At 37.6% G+C, this 20,707-nt stretch overlaps 1 protein-coding gene across 3 annotated transcripts in view; it reads left to right on the top strand.

The window, feature by feature from the left end:
- Nucleotides 1-2,865: 2,865 nt before the first annotated feature.
- Vegfc (vascular endothelial growth factor C) overlaps nt 2,866-20,707 on the top strand; it is a 117,124-nt gene continuing 99,282 nt past the window's right edge. Inside the window, exon 1 of one of the 3 annotated variants that reach the window (XM_078031001.1) lies at nt 2,866-2,986. Coding sequence is in view for 1 of the 3 variants with exons in the window: in XM_005325535.5 (XP_005325592.1) it covers nt 3,902-4,045 (144 nt within the window). In the remaining 2 variants the exon portion in view is untranslated. Of the gene's footprint in view, nt 2,987-3,618; nt 4,046-4,187; nt 4,434-20,707 lie in introns of those variants that run through there. The other 2 variants (XM_005325535.5, XM_078031000.1) reach the window with 2 other exon arrangements.

Here is a 20,707-nt window from a genome sequence, read left to right as displayed (position 1 = left end):
AGCAAACCTATAGAAGCAAAAAATAAAGTGATAATGAAATAACTGATATCAGAAAATAAATGAGAGAGATGACCAGAATGGCTATTAGAGAATGTACAGTGGGCATAGTATTGTCACTTGTCATCAAACATTATCTTCAAAGAAAGCAGTAAGTAAAACAGAAAAGAGGTATTATTTTGGCTGGCCCCTGCTACCCAACTCTCTTTTCTCAGTTTCCACTGACTGAAGAATATTTTCTGGAAAAAATAAAAAATAAAACAACAGCAAAAAGCCCGCCAAATAAAACAACAACAACAACAACAACAAAACCCCAATACTGGTTTAGAAGCACTGTTGTAAAATAGGTCTTGCACTAAGCTAGTGATGGACTCACAATCAGTACAAAGAACCTTCTTAAAGTTATTTTTTTTTGTAGATATATATATATATATATATATATATATATATATATATATATATATATATTTTAATGTGGTGCTGAGGATCGAACCCAGTGTGCCAGGCAAGTGCTCTACTGCTTAGCCACAACCTCAGCCTCCTTCTTAAACTTCAAAATATGCAGGTGGGATAAAGAATTCTCTAGGTGTTAAGAAAAACAAAAAGTCCTGAGCAACTGCCCCCTTTTGACTTTTTGAAACATTCTTGAAAACCTAATGCAATATTGTTTTCAAAGACTGCAATTATTTTTTTTCCACTCACATTCATCTTTTGCCCACATTTCACTTAACAGAATAGTAGTAGGAAAATAAATTTTTTCAGAAGAGAAAGGTTAGTATGAGCTACTGTTCTATCCTATAAATATAATACATTTTGATACATTTTAAATTGTGGATTTTGCAGTATTTATACAATGCTAAGCCCAGTGTTGGAACTGCTTGAGCTTCTCAATTTTGTTTGCCTATTAGAATGCTTCTGTCTGAGTCTTACTCCAGAATAGTTTAACTATGATTCTGATGATGGACTAAAGAATCTGAATTTCTGAAATCATCTGTGATTCCAAAGCAATCAATATGGAGACTCACTCTACTCAGGCAAGTTTATAAAGCAACTCTAATGTCTATTTAAATCTTATCCTAGTCTGTCCTTAGCTCTTCTCTTTCCATAGCTTCACCAATTTCTAAAGACAAATATAGCAAATTGGTCAAATATGTATATGGCAAGAAGACAGAAGACTAAAAGATTGACCCTGTAAAGATCCCAAAATAGCTCAACAAGTTGTGATAAACTTACTCTAACAGGAGAAATTTTCATAAAGACAAAGAACAAAACTCAAACCTGGGCATGGTAAACTGATCCTATGAATGTGGGATGCAAGGAAATGCAGATGTGAGTATATAGCAGTAGGCATGAAAAATTATAGAGGAACTTAATTGACTTTAAGTAGTTTTGCTACCTGAATCCTAGGGCAGAGATCTAAGTCTGGGGATCCCAACAGACCAGATTCAGTCACCTGTGGACACAAGATAAATGTTTGTGAAGAAGGGAAGAGGTTTATTCAATATGGTTATACTGAGAAGAAATTAGGACTAATCTCCAAATCCATGTCTTCTTGGTACTCAAAGTACCAAGAGTATATAAGTGAAGAACTAGTGCAGGAAGCAAGGAGGATGCACAATCAAGTAGTGTTTGCAAAGCTGTGGTGTAGCTGATCAGTTTCAAGGCTGGTAATATGGAGTCTTATTGGAGCTGGGAAAATCCTTGTTACCCAGGGGAGAGAGCAATTTGGTCCCTCATGAGATGATTGCTCCTGCTTGAGGGGCAGCTTCTGATCATATGATGGGGTGATGTGTCTTCAAGGCTCATTGTTCCTGGAATTTCTGGGGAGGAGCAATGACCGACAGGAAGAACAGACAATGAGGAGCAAAATGGAGTCAGGACAAGACTGGCTCCTCCTTCAAAGCCCTAATTTTTCAATTTGAGTCAGGACTCCGATTTGGCTGCCAGAAAGTAAATTTGATCCAAGACTATATCAACAAATATGTTCCATCTGCACACGGAAGAGCCTTTTTTGCATGTTTATTGGAACACTTTAAGTACTGAGCCATGGTCTGAGCAGTATGCTTTATGAGAAAGTGGAGCTGTCATACAGTGGAAAAGGAAATTTAGCTGGGAGGAAAGCTAGCACTGTGAGAACATGATAGGTATGTTGAAAATATCTGAGGAACTTACATGTGGTAGATTAGATTTATCATGTAAAAACTCCAGAAGTCAAAAGTAATAGACACAAGGAAACACTTCCATAATGTTGACCTTCAAAACAGGGAATGGACAAGCACACAAAGCAGAGGGTTCCCTGTTGCTGGAGGAATTTAAGCCTTCAAATAAAGGATGGGTAAGGAGAATTCTAAGTGTCCTAAAGGTCTGAATCACATCTAGGATTTTATGAACCTATAAGATCAGCATATTTAGAGTGGTTTGGGAGCAAAAGTGAGACTTTTCATGTTCTGCACGCTGTCAAAACTCCTTAGTTACATCCTCTACTGCTTGGGGACTGCTGGTGTCACAGGTATCACAGCCCCTGCGTACTTTTCTAATGGGAATGCAGCACTTTTCTGAAGATGTCATGTCCTTCTAGCATAGGTTTATCAGGAGCTCCTCTTCATCATCCAGTTTCTCTTGTTAACCAAATTTGTTGCGGAAGTAGACTGTGTCTTTTAGTTCTTCATAAAAATTCTAGCCTTTATCTGCATCTGCCAGAAGTCTGGGGTTCCAAAATGGCCATTAGCATCTATCCCAACAGGCTACACTGCATTCTGTGAACTCCCTTTGTTGTTCTGGCTTCACCAAGTTACCCAGAAAAAGGCAAAGGGGGGCAGTGCATTTTCCAAGGTCCAGTTGGGTCTCTGCCATAGTGATGACTTTCTCTTGAAACTTTTAGAACTCTCTTGGAAATGTGCTCCGGTCCTGAGGCCCAGGCGTGCCTGGAATAGGATGAGAGCCCGGGGGCTGACAAGGACAAAGGGTCGGCGGCTGTTTTCTACCCAAGGTACCTGCTTTCTCCTTGCTCCAACTTGCCCAGAGTAGTAACTTAACCTCCAAGGCTGGTCCTGCGGATCACCCGCCCCAAGGATGAACTTGCACCTCCAGCCGCCCACTCCAGGGAGGGAAGGGGAGGGGAAGAAAAGCTGGGGAGCGGGAAGGAGGTGGGGCCGCTGGGGCGGAGGCGAGGGAAGTGGGGAGCCGCTGGGAGAAAGCTTCCGAGGGAAAGTGAGAGGGGAGGGCAGCCCGGGCTCGGCACGCTCCCTCCCTCGGCCGCTTTCTCTCACATAAGCGCAGGCAGAGGGCGCATCAGTCATGCCCTGCCCCTGCGCCCGCCGCCGCCGCCGCCGCCGCTCAGCCCCGCGCGCACTGGAGGCTCGTGCGCCGCGGTGCTCCCGGGCCTCGCCGCCGCCGCCGCCCGGCGCCCCGCCGCCCTGCTCGCGCCACCCGCACCGCCACCGCCACCCCTCACGCCGCTCCGGGTGCCCGGCTCGCTTCACTTCGGGGAAGGGGAGGGAGGAGGGGGACGGAGGCTCTGGTGGCTCCGGAGGAGTAGAACGTTGCGGGGTGTTTGGGCTTTCCCCTCCTCTTCCCAAAAGGCAAAAACAAAAACGCGAACAGAGGAGCTGTCCTCCCTCGCCCTCGCTTCACCTCGCCGGCTCCGAATGAGGGGAGCTCGGATGTCCGGTTTCCTGTGAGGCTTTTACCTGACACCCGTCGCCTTTCCCCGGCACTGGCTGGGAGAGCGACTTGCAAAGTTGGGAACCCAGAGCCCCGGACTCGCTCCCGCCGCCTCCGGCTCGCCCAGCGGGGGGTCACGGAGAGGAAACCGGGGGGGAAAGGGGACGAGGAGAGGACTTCTGCATCGCTGGGGCGCCCGCGCCCCCACCCCTGGCCCCGCTAGCGGACCGGTCCTTCCACCATGCACTTGCTGGGCTTCTTCTCTCTGGCGTGTTCCCTGCTCGCCGCTGCGCTGCTCCCGGGTCCGCGCGAGGCACCCGCCGCCGCCGCCTTCGAGTCCGGCCTCGGCTTCTCCGACGCGGAGCCGGACGGGGGCGAGGTCAAGGTAAGAGCCTGTCTGGGGCCGGACCGGGGCCCAAGTCCAGCTGCCGGCTCAGTTTGCTAAGAATCTGCGCACAAGAGCTAAGTGTGTACCCCTTTAGCTTCGTGGAGTCAAAGTTACTGAGCCCAGTGCACGCTTCCTTGGAGAAAAGTTTTTCTTTTTTTAAATAAGAAGTTGTTACTGGAAAGGAAAGCAATTTACAGAAGCGGAGGCCCAGGAGAGGTGTCTAGTAATAGAGATCGGAGGAGTCTGTTTCAAAGTGGTCTCCGCTGGCACAACAAGGGCATCTGGAACCCTGCCAGTTGGAGTGGCTCAGGAGAGCGTTTAATTCTGGTCGAGAAATGCTCTTTCTTTCCCTGGCTGATCTGTGGGACTCCAAACAGCTTCTGGGGTAAGGATGACCAGTCGAGCGAGTCTGATTTTCCTCCAGTGTTCATAGTATGTGGAGCACCCAGCCGGCGCCTTGCGCTATTTTGGAAAAAGTGTAAGGGAATTTAGGAACTGGGCTTGAGGGCTTGAGACTTAAAAGTTCACTTGAAGTTGGTCAAACTTGGAATGTAACCGGAGGTTAGGCTCATTTAGATCAGAATCAAACAAAGTTTTTTTTTTATTCCAACTTTATAAATTCTTCTTTTCGAAAATCTGGTCATGAAATATTAAAATTAAGTTGTCTTTTTCTTGTTTGAGTTATTTTATTTATTTTGCTTTTAAGTTAGAGGAGTTTATCTTTTGCCTAAAAGTGTTGCTAAGATGCTTTTTAAGGCATTCTGATTTTCAAAAAACGGCATTATGGTGTTTGTGTCTGTTCTTACTGGGCTTTTCTAAAGAGTATGTTTTTAACCTAAAAAGTTCATAACAGTGGAGTATGCTTTATAGAGTTCTTGAACTCCTGAAATTTTATACTCAACATACTATGAGATATCTTACTTCAAACACTTGCAGTGCCTCTGGCTGAAACTACACTGCAGTGGTTTATTTCAACTGATGGCAAATGAGAAGTGCCAGTGATATATGTTGCTCTCAACTTTCAAGTGACTTTATTCATGAACATATTCTGAATGTGTAGAAATTACGTCGTCTTCCCAGTTATATTTTGAGATGCACTTTAAGACTAAGAAGACTAAGGTTTAAAATTAACTACTTTTGCATTTTAAATTTTGGGAAAAATTAAAATATATCAGAATTTGTAGTTTGATAATTAAAGTCAACAAAAAAATGAAATTTTCAGTTTCATTCACAATGTATTATCTGCATTTATTTATATGCATTAAGTTGCAAAACAGTGTACATTATGTGCATTACAATTCAACACAAACACATCACTATAGCTATAGTAGTGAAAATGTCCTTCTGTTTTTAAATACCACAAAAATGTAGCATTGGACCCAGTAATGCCATCTGTAATTTGAGTCCTTGAATTTTGCCACATCTGTTCACTTTCTGTGTCTGAAAACTCAAAACTAATTTAAGTATAACTTAGTAAGACAACACCTCTCCATTGCCTATGGTAACTTCGATTTACAATAAGAAAGTGTGATACTTTAAATAAAATGAGAAGCACTTCCGGATAAGACAATATCCGAGATGAGATTTGCTAACTCTGGGTCAGTCATGAATGAATGTTCTGCATAAGTGGGTGAGGATGGAGGGAGGAGGGATGTTATGTTTTGGTATGGGATTGGAGGGTAAAAATAGTTAATTTATTTTAATTTTCAATTGGTGGTGAAGTAATAAAATTTCCCTTCTTTGAAACTCTCTGCATTTTTGTTGGTAAATGTGGCTTTTCACATTTAACCATCTTTTCTGTTCTGTACGGGGAATATGGATTGATATTCTGTATGTGATGTGAATTCTTTCCTCACACGATAAAACATTATTTTAAATCTCTTGAGTTTTATACAGCAGTATATAGTGCTGCACTAAACTTTTCCCCAGTGGTGAAAATAGCCTTGACAGGATATATGTCATTAATGACTTCAGTAAAACTGTTCTATCCTTGCTGTGAAACTTGGATGCAACTGATCCAAAGACTCCCTGTCTCTCCCTAGTGGTCTGTCTATGGAAGCACCTCATTTAGATGAAGGCGTGCAAGAACCAGGGAGGGACCAACTGTTAATTTTCTATGAACAGTAAAATCCAGCATGATATTTCAGAAAGTAAATAAAAGATGCCTTATATACCTAATCCCAATAGATTAGGTATATAAGAAATTTTTGGTAATTAACATTTAACATAGGAATTTAAAAAATATATAACTAATATGAAGCAACTCACAAACTATGAACCAAAGCTAGCTATCCAAAATCCTTTGTGTGGTCCGAAAAGCCATGCAAAATATTGGAAGCGAAATCAGAAAAGGAATCAAGATCTTTTTTCTTGACTTATATTTGCATTTAGTAGGTTCCCATTTCTAATTATTGGTGTTGTATGATTTCATGAAAAGTTCTAAAATGTTTCTCTGAAGGATGTTTGTACAAACTATCAATGTCAGAATAGTATGTTGGTTAAAAGTGAAATTAACTGAATATAAAGTGTGAAAAGAAGAAGTATCTAAATTGTTATCCAACTAACAAAACTGCAAAACCTAGAAAACACATTAAATCTCTAAATCTAGTGATTTACAACAAGAGTTTAGATAGAGTTCACTCTGGGTGGTAGGAGTTGAGTCTGATTTTTAAGGAAGAAGTTGGTTTATGACCAAAAAGGAAAGGAAAAAAAGGGAAGAATTACTTCATATGAAGTATATTTATGAAACTTTTACTACATAAATATAGTGGATTATAGTGGGATCTAGATATCTAGATCAGGAGCAGCATTTCTCAAAATAGTGTCTGTGTGCCAACTACATCAGAATTCCCTAAGGGTTTTTTTTTTTTTTTCTTTCTCTCCTTAACCTTATACCAACTGTAACTCTTGGCTTGGAACTAGGAAAACACATTTAAAATAGTATCCTCAGTCATTCTCATTCACAATGAAAGTATTATCTGCACTTATCTATAATGTGTCTCAATGACTAATTTCGGTAGTTATATCATCTTTCTTATATAATTGTTGAGTCTGAAGAATAATCTGTCAGCTATGGGGCATAGTAAAAGACATATGCCATTTTTCCTCTCTTTGAGGAGTTAATAACTCAGGTTAAAAAAATAAAGATCTATGAACAAAAATACTATGAGATACATTGCCCTTTTGTGAGGGAACTGGCACTAAAGCATTGTCTGTGTTCTCAAGTTTGGATGAGAGACTCATCATGGTGGTCTGGATTATCTGGGAACCTTGACCTGAGAACAGAGCTTGAGTTGTAACTTGGATGTGAATTTCCAGCAGACAGTTCATCAAAACCAGAAGTCTATTTGATCTCTTGAATGGGATGAGAAAATGAGAATACAAGAAGGACACTTTGACTGGAGGATTGTATAGGGTAACAGTGAAGACTTCTCAGTAAGAATAAGTTAAGAGATAATTAGGATCATTACTGTTTATGGCCTGAGCCAGTTTAAGCAGTCTAAACTTCATGCTATGGATCAGAGAGGGTTATTCATGACCCAAGCAACTGAATAACATAGTAAGAAGACTATTGAAATTATTCCTGGGGTTGATTAGAGGTCATTAGGACTTTTACTGGGGAGATGATCCATTTAAGAAGCAACAGAAACAATCTAGATAGGAAGTGATGAAGAGTCTGAGTGTTGGCAGAGAGAACAGATTAAGGAGCTTCTAACAACGAAGAATCCATAGATCTGGTGACTGATCAATGTGAGAGTTAAGGGAAGGGGGGAATTCACCCTGGTCTCAATATTTGAATCATAGGAACATATTGGTTCTACTTGTAGGATTAGGGTATTTCAGAGAAGAGACTAGTATTCATGGATGATATTTGATGATGACAGCATTCTTCCGTTAAAAAAATGTATTTAGTAGACAATAGGACATCTTTGCAGAAACAAAGTAAACTTTATAAATTTACATTCCATTGAAGGGAAATAACTGACTAGGGTCAACGGGATGTGAACTGCATAATACACTTAAAATATTTGGGCATTTAACAGGTGTTAAGGACAATTCCTATAGGAAAATTAAGAGTATGCCTATCCTGTTACCCTTCATTAAAGATGAGGAGGTAAATTTTATTTTTTATTTTTATTTTTGGTACTGAGCATCGAACTCAAGGGCACTCGATCACTGAGCCCCATCCCTAGCCCTATTTTGTATTTTATTTGGAGACAATATCTCACTGAGTTACTTAGTGCCTCAAAATTGCTGAGGCCAGTTTTGAACTTGTGATTCTCCTGTCTCTGCCTCCAGAACCACTGGGATTACAGGTGTGAGTCAAGGCACCAGACTAAGAGGTAAATTTTATCTAAGTAGAATTCCACAAAGTGTAATTTTTAGTCATTTACTAGGAGGCTTCTCTGAGCTCTGTCTTGCAGTGCTCATACTTCTCGGTAGGAATCTTTCTCCCCCCACAATCAGTCTTTAGAAAGGAGGTTCAAGATTAAGGAAACGTGAAATATTTGTGGAAGAGGAAGCCTTTAAACTCTTTTTGCTTCACTGGACAACAATTTATGCTACAGGTTCAGAATTTGACTTCCTATGAGCCCCTCTCTGAGTAGGGCAAATGATTATATCATGGAAGAATTGGATTCATGTCCCTTTATCCAGATCTGATTCTTTAATAGCTGGCCTATAACGGCTGTGTTTAGAATTTTCCTCAGAGTGTACAATTAAGTGTTTTTGTCAATCTCCTCTCTTAGATTTCTGACATCAGTCTGAGTGATGCTGGTCATATACGAATATGGACATAAAAAGCTCCGTTCTTTCATGTTAGTTTCCACTTTGTTGTATTTCTTCTCCTGAACTGGTAACCATTTTTTTTTTCATGAGTTAATTATCGATCTCAGTGGAATATCCTTAAGAGCACTGGGTGGCTATTCTTGTCCTTCTAAATTGATTTCAGAAGAGTGAAGAGTAGAGGATTTGAGGTTCTTAAGAAGGAGCTTTTGGCCTCCTTCTTTTCACCATAAACCAGCCTAGAAGCTTCTCTCAGCTCTTAACTTGGGGACACAGTTGCTGGTGTGAGAAGTGGAATGGAGGGCCTCTTGTACTCCCAGCACTACTCTTGCCTTCAGCACCTTCAGGCTTCTTCCATGAAGGTTCCGATTATCCTCCAGGTGCCGTCCATTCCTCTGTATATCAAGAGTCAGAATTTAAATAATGAGCTGTGACATCCTAAGCACTTGCCTGTTCTATGCACCTTGCTAGGGCCTTATAACTTAATTATATTTTGTTTTTTATTACACCTCCATGAGATATACGTTATGTGTCATTAAGAATGATGATCTAAGACTCAGATGACTTAACAAAGATCAAGAATAGTTCTTTTTTTCTTTGAAAAATACTTTTGCAACATTTAAAGAACACCTTGGAGAAATGTGGTGATGGGTTTGGGTCTTTTGGATTGGTGAAAGACATATGATCTGTTCTCCTTTCAGCATCATTGTGCCTCTTCCCCCTGCACATGGCAGTAATGTGCAAGAAGGCAGAGAGAATGTATCACTCTACATTTATGGCTGCCCTGTGAAAACTGCTTAGGTCCAGATTCCCTATAATGGAACAAACTACAATGAACGTGAACTTTCTTCCAGACATGCTACCCCCTTGACTAAAGATAGATCATGAATGACCCAATTTATGGAAGTATTGAAAGAATAACTACTTAGCTAAGAGCCTAATGTGAATTCCTGACAGTTATTAAGCAGTTTTCTAAGTTGTGCTATGTAACCTCAGTGAAAGACTGTAATTTTACCTATGCCAAATGACCTTTCACAAATAAGTAGATTTGGAAAGAACAAACTTTAGTTGGCAGAACCATTATACCTCTGCAAACTTCTGAACATATACTGTTTCATCTTTTGCCAGTTACAATATTTCCTGGCAGACATGCATACTGTAGACACTACATTGGCCTACCATTTGTTAAGTATACATATTGGTAAGTACACATTTGTAAATTCACACTCAGATATCATGGATTTTTTTCAAGTTAGAAAAAAAAAAACCCCTGAGAATTTTGCACAAAAAGGAATGCTAAGGAGTTTGATATATAATGTAATTCTAAATTTTAGTATAACTATTTCAAGTATGTCTGTGTAATTGTTTCTTCTGAAATTTACTTGTGTAAATTGTTTGGGTGCTTCCTATCCCTAATCTATTTATTTTTTTTCAGAGTTTATAATTTAAGAGAGCAGAGATTGTGTTGATTTGCTTTATTGGGCATCCATAATAGAAGAAATCAAGTAGGTATCTTAAAATATCTTTCGCTAATGGATTCCTACTATTTCTTTTTTTTTTTTTTATTGTTGGTCGTTCAAAACATTACACAGTTCTTAATACATCATCTTTCACAGTTTGATTCAAGTGGGTTATGAACTCCCAACTTTACCCCGTATACAGATTGCTGTTTCACATCAGTTACCCTTCCATTGATTGACATATTGCCTTTCTAGTGTCTGATGTATTCTGCTGTCTGTCCTATTCTCTACTATCCCCCCTCCCCTCCCCTCCCCTCCCCTCCCCTCCCCTTTTCTCATCCCTGTTTAATGTAAATCTTCTTCTCAAGCTCTTCATCCTTACCCTGTCCTTGTTTACTCCCCTTATATCAAAGGGGTCATTTGGTATTTGTTTTTTAACGATTGACTAGCTTCACTTAGCATAATCTGCTCTAATGCCATCCATTTCCCTCCAAATTCTATGATTTTGTCGTTCCTTAATGCAGAGTAATACTCCATTGTGTATAAATGCCACATTTTTTTTTATCCATTCATCTATTGAAGGGCATCTAGGCTGATTCCATAATCTTGCTATAGTGAATTGTGCTGCTATGAACATCGTTGTAGCAGTGTCTCTGTAACATGCTCTTATTAGGTCTTTAGGGAATAGACCAAGAAGGGGAATAGCTGGGTCAAATGGTGGTTCCATTCCCAGCTTTCCAAGAAATCTCCATACTGCTTTCCAAATTGGCTGCACCAATTTGCAGTCCCACCAGCAATGAACAAGAGTGCCCTTTTCCCCGCATCCTCTCCAGCACTTATTGTTGTTTGACTTCCTAATGGCTGCCAATCTTACTGGAGTGAGGTGGTATCTTAGGGTAGTTTTGATTTGCATTTCTCTAACTGCTAGCGATGGTGAGCATTTTTTCATGTACTTACTGATTGATTGTATGTCCTCCTCTGAGAACTGTCTGTTCAGGTCCTTGGCCCATTTATTGATTGGGTTATTTGTTATCTTATTGTCTAATTTTTTGAGTTCTTTGTATATTCTGGTTATTAGGGCTCTATCTGAAGTGTGTGGATTAAAGATTTGTTCCCAGGATGTAGGCTTCCTGTTTATCTCTCTTATTGTTTCTTTTGCTGAGAAAAAACTTTTTAGTTTGAGTAAGTCCCATTTGTTGATTCTAGTTGTTAACTCTTGCGCTATGGGTGTCCTATTGAGGAATTTGGGGCCCGATCCCACAGTATGTAGATCATAACCAACTTTTTCTTCTATCAGATGCCATGTCTCTGATTTAATATCAAGCTCCTTAATCCATTTTGAGTTAACTTTTGTGCATGGCGAGAGATAGGGGTTCAGATTCATTTTGATGCAAATGGATTTCCAGTTTTCCCAGCACCATTTGTTGGAAGATGCTATCCTTCCTCCATTGCATGCTTTTAGCCCCTTTATCAAATATAAGATAGTTGTAGTTTTGTGGATTGGTTTCTGTGTCCTCTATTCTGTACCATTGGTCCACCCGCCTGTTTTGGTACCAGTACCATGCTGTTTTTGTTACTATTGCTCTGTAGTATAGTATACTGATCTTATCCTTGGGGCTTTCAAGTGTTCATTTTTTTTTTTTTGTAATTGTGAAATCCAAAAGCTCATTCCCATAAATTTGATACTTTAACACTATCCTGAATTGACAAACTACTATGTACTGTCTTTATTTATCCTATAAGTTTAAATATTTCTAAACTTTTTTGAAGAAATAGCAGCATATTTATTCATGAGAAGTTGCTATAGATCCTGCTGGTTGGAGGATGATGTTGAATATTAAATGCATATACACTGTGTTTCTTAAAAAATTCTGGCATCTGAGATTGATGTCCTCCAAGGGTTTAGGGTTAGGGAGTGGATTGTAGGCCTGTTGTTTTTAGAAGCCTTCCTTAGGGACTGGCTGGAAGGGGCAGGGAAAGGAAATTGAAGACCTCATGAAGGAAGTGCTATAGATGCTCCTAACACTTAAACTTTACCCATTAGTACCTTGTTTATGTGCTTACAAATCCATATTCTCATATAAGTTTCCTTTAATTCAGGGGCACTATAATTAATTCTCATCAATGGCAGCTTCAGTTCAAAGCAGGAGATTATAATGTGATGAGTAATGTAAAAAAAAATGTGGAGTGATTGATTCTTGTCAATAGCAAGTTTATAATCATTTTTGAGAAACACCAAATTTACTCATTAAAAATACCAGAAATGGGAACTGGGGTTAGAGCTGTGTTGGTAGAGTGGTTGCCTAGAATGCACAAGGCCCAGAGTTCAATTCCCAGCACAGAAATGAATTGAACTATAAATACAGGCAATATAAAATATTTGTGTAAGAGAGTTTCATGAGTTATCACCAATTGTAGGGTAGGCTTCTGGTTGTTGCTTGGGCAGACCTGGTAGAATTGAGATGATATGAGATTAAATGAAAAAAAAAAAAAGAGTAGATGCTGATTACAGAAATTGGGAGGGGGAATATTTTGGATATTGAAGAGTGACCACAAAGTATGAAAGTAGTAATGGACAGGGGTGTTTGGGAACTGGGAAGGGTCTCTTTCACTGAAGAGTCAAGAGCTTGAAGGGAAAAAGAGGGCATTATGGAATGTGAGACGCGCAAGATCCACTCTAAGTTTGGGTTAAAGCAATAAGAGCCACCACAGATTCCTCAATGCGACTCTGAAAGTGGGATATAAGAAGACTAATTTGCTCAAAAGTGTCTAAAGAAATCAACTAGAAGCCATTTTAACTCTGGCTTTCGTGAGTTTAGCAGTGACTATCTTTCTCATTCCATGACCACCCATGTGTGGTATTTGAACTCCTCTATATGCCTCTGATTTCTGATGATTACAGTGGTGATTACTTTTGACTTATGTAAACACCCATTACTGTGTGATCTGGATACATTTATAAAACATATTAATAACAGACAACTTTTCTCTCATGATTTGCATTCCAAACAGAGTAAGCAGTGTAAACAGTGGTCATGCTTAGATACACACACACACACACACACACACACACACACTTCACTTCTTAAGAATTGTTTAAACTGGCAACCATGGGTTACGAATTGTTTCTTTTATGGCTAAATATTTTTTGACAATTCATTGAAACAGAACCGTAAAGAAAATTCTGAAGTGTATGAGACTTAGAGTTTATAATTTATAATTGTTTATAATTTTTCGAGACTATCTTAACCACATGTAGGTGCAGGTCAGCTGGCAATTTTATCAGAAAAAGAGATAATCCAAAAGTGTCTTAGAAATTCCTTCTTTGAAAATTTTGCTTAAATGTTGTTTAGTCAGCTTTTGTGTTGATATGATCAAATTATCCAACAAAAATACCTTGGAGGAGGAAAAGTTTATTGGGGCTTATAGTTTCAGAGGTCACATCCACCGATGGCTGACTATTGCTCTGGGCTTGAGGTAAGACAGAATATCATGGTGCAAGGGCCCAGTGGAGGAAAGTGCTGAGCTCATGACCCAGTGAGGAAGAGGGGAGACAGAGACAGAAAGGGCCACAGGGAAGATGTACTCTTCAAGAGCATGCCTCTAGTGACCTACCTCCCCTGGGCATGCCCCACTTGCCTTTAGTTACCAGCCAGTTCATTCTAAGCAGGATGGAGTTGATTAGGTACAGCTCTCATAATTCAATCTTTTCATCTCCAAGCATTCCTTCATTAACAGGAGCTTTTGGGGGACACCTCATGTCTAAACCAAACAAAATATTCCTGTTAACAGTAAGATTAGAAAGACAGGGTAGAGAATAAACAAAATAAATAGTATAAATACTTTGTAGCTCTTGTTATAACTGATTTTTAGCATAGAAAAAATTTATTTAAACTCAAGACATCTAGTCGAAAAAAATACATAATTGGTAAAGGAAATATACAGATGAGCAACCTTGTACAGTAGTGGTATTGAAGCATTTAAAAAGCATATTTCTCAGCCAGGTGCAGGGGTACATGCCTGTAATCCCAGCATCTCAGGAGGCTGAGCCAGAAGGATCCTGAGTCCAAAGCCAGCCTCAGCAACCATGAGGTACTAAACAACTCAGTGAGACCCTGTCTCTAAATAAAATACAAAATAGGGCTGGGGTTGTGGCATAGTGATTGAGTGCCCCTGAGTTCAGTCTCTAATACTGACCGCCACCCACCCACCCCCCTTCCCCCTTCTCCACCCCCCTTCCCCCTCCTCCCCCCCCCTGCAAAAAGCATACTTTTCTATAAGGTCAGCTTTCAACTTTTTGCCTTGTTTGGGTAGGTAGACAGGAAATGAATATTTTGGGATTGATAAGAAAGGTGTGTTTTGTGACTTGTATAGTTGTAGAGGTTTTTTATGTGTTTATTTTGTAATGAATTTTACCTTCAGGCTTGGTTCCGAAATTACCACTTCCTTTCCTGCAGTAGTAATGCATGTGTTCAGTCATGAGTGGTTAAGGCTGTAGTCAAAACTAGCCTTTTCCTGAGTGCAGATTCTATGTACTTTGCTTTGCACTTCCTATGACAATGCTGTGAATAACTGTCAGTATTTTTTGCTTGTTTCAATTATCTAACTGTTGCTGGCTTCAGTGACATAAATGTTGAGATAGAGATGCAGTGTAGTGGTTGAGAGCACAGACTCTGCAATACTTTCTGTATTCACAATCTAGGTATGTATGTTTACATCCTGCCAGTGCCGCTTACTACCTATGTGACTGCGCACAAATTATTTAGGTTCTTTGTGCTTCTTTGGTACTTACTTCCTAAGGTTATATTTATGGTGGTGCATATTTCTCTTTCTGTAAAATTTTTGTTACGTAGATAGGATTCATGATTAGAAAAAAAATCAGCATGTATTATGTCCTCAGTCCATGAAGTAGTTGAATTTCTAATACTTTGCAAAAGTAACTTGTTGCATATTTTTAATACAAGCTTACTGATAATTTCTAAAATAAGAGAATGTAGTATTGATGTTTGATTTTAAGGCAGCTGGAAGAAATATTGCACGTTTAATCATTCAGTGTATGGAGGCTACATACATATTGTTTATTATATGATTTTACCTGTGCCGAGTACCTGGATTTTTCTTTTCTGTGACAACTCTGGCTGTAGAACACCAAACAAAGCAATACTGTATAATGGGCATCACTTAATCACCTAAAGTGTTCATACTTAAGTCATTTGCTTATTACACAGAGCATTTTTATAATGCCAGATAATTTCATGTGAACTCATCCTGAATACATTCAAAGCTTAAGCACTTTTCAGGTTTAAAATGTCTATTAATGAAACATGCTAATGTTGCTTCTGTAAACATTTCAAGTCTTGTCCACAGAAACATGTGCATTCTAAGTCTACAATGAAAGCATTGCAGAATACTTAAAACATTACAAATATTCTTTCACCGAAGAAAATAAAAAGAACATTTAATGGTAGAAAGTTATATGTAAGAGTTCAATTTTTGTGAGTTTGTCTGGAAAAATGTGATTGTATTGCCCTTTTGGTACTCTTATTCTGCATGGCACCTAGCAAAGTACATATGGAGGTGAATCATGGAGTAGATGCTTTCTTGGAGGGCAAATCTGGTTTACTTGGGTTCTCTAATTTACTGTGGTTGGTTTTGTTTGATGGTTCCGTTTTGTCATTCTGCCAGTCAGTGCTGTGAACTTCTTGGTCTCTGTGTCCTCAGCACTTTATGGTGCTGGGCACTGGAGGGATATGAGTGTACAGGAAAAGGGAATTAAAAATAAGTGATGTACAACATTCCCAGCTCTTGAATAACTTATTTTTTATTGAATAACATCTTGAAAGTGTTCACTTCCTTAAATTCCAGTACAGATGTTAGTTGGAGTATTTTAGGAACTTTTGACCATATTTCTAAACAGAGAATTTTTTTTTTCTCGCTAAATCTGGAACAAAGGACTGACACTCAGGCAATATGTGCATGAATAAACATTTAGATAATCCTGCAGTATCCATATACATGGGCATGCAGATCCTGGTATCATCTTTTTTTTTAAAGTAAAATTCATAGTTTTATTTCAAGATTAGAACTATATATAATTACAAAAATGAAACTATATTGAAGTGATACTACATTTCCCTAGTTATAGAGTATTCAGATTTAATTTTTTATGTGAAGTAATTTTTTTCACAGTAATATTCCATTTCCACACAAACTTCGTTTTTTAATAAATATGCTGTGCTTTGGCGGGGGAGGGGGTGGTCAAAGATGTTGTGTCCGCCGAAAACTAAAAAATAAATATTAAAATTCTCTCTCTCTCTCCCTCTCTCTCACTCTTTCTTAAAAAATAAAAAAAAGAAAAAAGAAAAGATGTGTTGGTAATGGCCTTGTAAACTTTCATCAAGAAAATCCTTCCTTCCCTTTCTCTTTTGTTTATGCTTAGATCAGCTCTATTCCCCCCACCCTGAGTTCCTCACCTCACATACAAAGAGTGAATGAATCAGGCAAATTGATTAGATTGAAATCTTAAAGATGATGGGCTTGATTTTCTTTTAACTGGAGTGACCACACAGCTGCCATGGATCCTATAATTGAATTCCTATAATCTGTAAGAGGCATTGCTATTTCCGCTCACTCTAAGTTACTTGGAAGTAGCCAGTTAATATCAAATACCAGATGTGGGGCTGTTTTAAACCACTGTGGTTTACTTCACTACAGTATCATTGCCTACATGGAATATTTTTAATTCTTTCTCTTTGTTTGTGTCTGTTGTGGGTATTTAGTTACTTTATCCTTTTTAAAGTCCTCTTCCAAGTTTATGTTCTGAAAAAAATGGAACACTTATTTAGATTCATGTTTGCTTATGGGTCATGACATTTATGATTTCCCCAAAAAATAAACTAATCCATTTGTCTCAGAGCCAAATTTTACATTTGAGATGATAGTGATTCACTGTTTGTTCTCCTTGAGTCTTTTCTCTTTCTTTTAATTTTGGTGTTCATCCATGTTAAATTAGAATTTTATCAAGGCCAAAAATTATTTGTGAGTCATGACCATAACACTTCACGTTGAGTAATTTGAAACTGCTTTAGATATACAGATTAAGCAAATAATGATGTCATAGATTTTAATACAAGATTTTGTTTTCTTCCATAATGTTGGTAGCTGTGAGGACTACTCTGCTGAAAACCAAATCAATTTTACTTTAGAAAACACACCTTTGTGTCACATCCAAAGGAGCACAGTGTGGTTATTAAAGTACTATAATGTAACACATGGTGACACATAACTTAGTGAATTAAAGATAAAATATTTAACTACTGGGGAGGTTGAGGCAAGAAGATCACAAGTGTAGGCCCACCTAAGCAAGTTAGCTGGACTCTGCTTCAATATAAGATTTAAATGTGGTGATGCATATTGGTGGTAGCATGCTTGCCTCTCAAGTGTGAGGTCCTACATTCAATCCCCAGTACTGCCAAAAGTTTAAAAAAAAAAAAAAACTTGAAAAAATTAAAAACTTTAAAATGATTATTATACTTTAGTGCCATATATTGTTTGACAGTGAGGTTCTTTATAGTTTTAAACCTAGGACATAAATTTAATATAAATATATAGTTATAACAAATTTGGATTGAAAATTGAAGTGATATTCTATAAATTAAGATATTTCTATGTTAAAATTAAATTTCTGATATTGAGGTGAACTATGCATTGTACTATGTAGACTGGGTATCACACATAAGTATTAAATACTTGCTTGATGAATGAGATAGACGTGAGTTTTGATAGATACTTTTGTAAAATACCAGTCATTTGCCTACTCTGAACTATAATGAGTTCAAGTGAAAGACATTTATGTTTAAAACCTTCCATTTTTTAAATAAAACATCACTAACATATCTTAAACATAGATTTTAATATGCGTGACTATGGGTTTCATTCCATCTTAATGACACACATCTCTCTGAAGCTGCATGTTGTCCAGCAGAACATTAGAATATTGTTTCCTTTCCATATTTAAGTTCAATCTTCTCCAGAACAGTTTCCGGTTTTCTAAGCCTAAGATATTTTTCATTTTAGTTCATTAAATCCATAATTTTTTTTCTAATCTTTGCTTTTTTCTACTGACATTTCCAAGTGTAGGAGGAGTAATATATACAAATTCTAGGATAATGGTCTCTCTTGAAAGTTAAAAAGGCACCTAATTTAGAGCATATCTTTGCATCTCTGAGCAAAGCATCTCAGGGGATGATGTGCTCTGGATGCTGATTAGATATTGTAGTCTTCCTTTTCTAAACCACACCACATGGTATGTAATCTTTTTATAAATTACATATTCTTTTTAATCCTTTTTATATCATCTTTTACTCTAATGCACTATTTTAGTAGTCTTCAAACTACTTTTACTAATTATAAAATAACTATACCCATCACTGCCAGGAATTAACTCACTGTTGATGCCACCTTATGTTATAATATATACGTGTCATCACACTAAGTACATTAAAACTTTTTTAAGCTGCATTCTCTTCAATTTAAATATGAAATTTGATTCTTTGGGAAAATCAGACTCCACAGACTCTGTTGTCTTTTCATCTCTAAGTATGTTTCTTCCTACTATTTTGGTTCATAGATGATACTTTTCTATTAGGATGGCTTTAATTTTAATGTACTTTTTTTTGGTTTTATGACTGGAAGAATCTAGTACATACTGTATTTATAAATACAGAAGTATACATTAAATATATGGTGTATATTGCAAATAATCAGAAATTTTTAGGGGTATTTAGAGTTTATGAAGACAGAGAAATTAAGAGGGATTAGTTCTTGTGCGTGCAGATCAGAGGGTGTTTTAGATCAGAGCAAATGTTTAGCAGCAGGGGGTTGAAACATGTGATAATACATCTGGGTCATGTTTAGTTATCAAAACTTGACTTGTATTCAATGAAACTGGTAATTAAGAGATAAATAAGGATTGTTATGCTTCTAAGCCTTTGTAGTTGTTCAGCAAAGTGACTTATTCTCAAATAATTTAGTTAACATTTTTTAATTAAATAATTTCTACTTGATTCAACATCTGATTATAATACAAGTAGTAGTTCTAAGTAATTTGGAATTTCTGGCTCTGGATTACTGGAGAAAAGAAATTAGGTCATGTTAAGGAATACTTTTTTTTTTTTTTTTTTTTTCTGGAAGAGCATTCTATTTACTTCATTTATCCTAAATGTATTTTCTTCACTTTGGGCATTGTCGTTCTTGCTTTTAATTAGAATTGTGAGCAAATAAAAGTAGAAATTGTTTGTAACTCTTAGCACAATCATTTTTTTTTACATTTACATTTTATTCTGATTAAAGTTCAACATTTTGGTGACTCTAATTGAGGAAAAATAGAAAACTATTTCATCTTGAGCTATACACAGAAAAGATATCAAATTCTTAGATTTTTAAGAATTATTTTACAATTTGATATTAACTTCTATTAACTTCATGTAAAATAAGCTGAAGAACCAGGATTTTAGGCACATGTTTGACTATAAAGTCACTTTTATATTTGTCACTGTATAACATTGTTAATTTTTTGAGTAAGTAGTCATTGCTCACCATGTGTCATTGTTTAGGTATTAAATAAAATCTGAGCCAGGCACATGCCTGTGCTCCCAGCAACTAGGGAGGCTGAAGCAGGAGGACCACAAGTTCAAAGCCAGCCTCAGCAATTTAGTAATAGGTCTTACTATTATTTAGTAATAGGTCTTACTAACAAATCAAGGAGAACCTGTCTCGAAGTAAAAAACAAGAAGGGCTGAGGATGTAGCTCAATGGTAAAGTACCCTTAAATCATCAGTACAAAAAAAAAAAAAAATCCGAACAAAACCATTCTATAAGATCCCAAGATGTAAAGTGTTTTTGTATCTAAAAGTTTCATAATTCATTTTTTATGGGATATAAATATAGACGAGAAGTAAGAAGTTGGATTTCAGAACAAAAAAAAAAAAAAAAAAAAACCCAGAATCTAGTTACATGGCCAATTACGAAGTGAAGCCCAGGTATGCAGTGTTTTTAAAAATTCAGTGAAGTTAACACACCTTCATTTATGCTAAATAATAAGTATCATTTTCTATTACGAAATATTAGAATAAGATTAACTAGGTTATCCATAATTTTTAAACATTAATTAAAAGATAAATACTTCATTAAGTATAAATAGTAAGTGTAAGAGTAAGTATAAGAGTGTAAGGCTTTACACTTTAACATTTCAAATTCATATATATATATATATATACACAAAAGCAAACAAACCTAAAACTTGGGTGCATAGTAATAAATTTCTATTTTTGCCACTAGTTTTGGGCCATAGCATCATATATCACTTCAAAGAAGACAGCTCTAGAGCTAGGAATTACTCTGCTGGGGGTCGGGA

Source organism: Ictidomys tridecemlineatus, chromosome 14 (genome assembly GCF_052094955.1).
Source record: "Ictidomys tridecemlineatus isolate mIctTri1 chromosome 14, mIctTri1.hap1, whole genome shotgun sequence".
Taxonomy (NCBI): domain Eukaryota; kingdom Metazoa; phylum Chordata; class Mammalia; order Rodentia; family Sciuridae; genus Ictidomys; species Ictidomys tridecemlineatus.
This window is presented reverse-complemented; position numbering and strand designations above follow the sequence as displayed.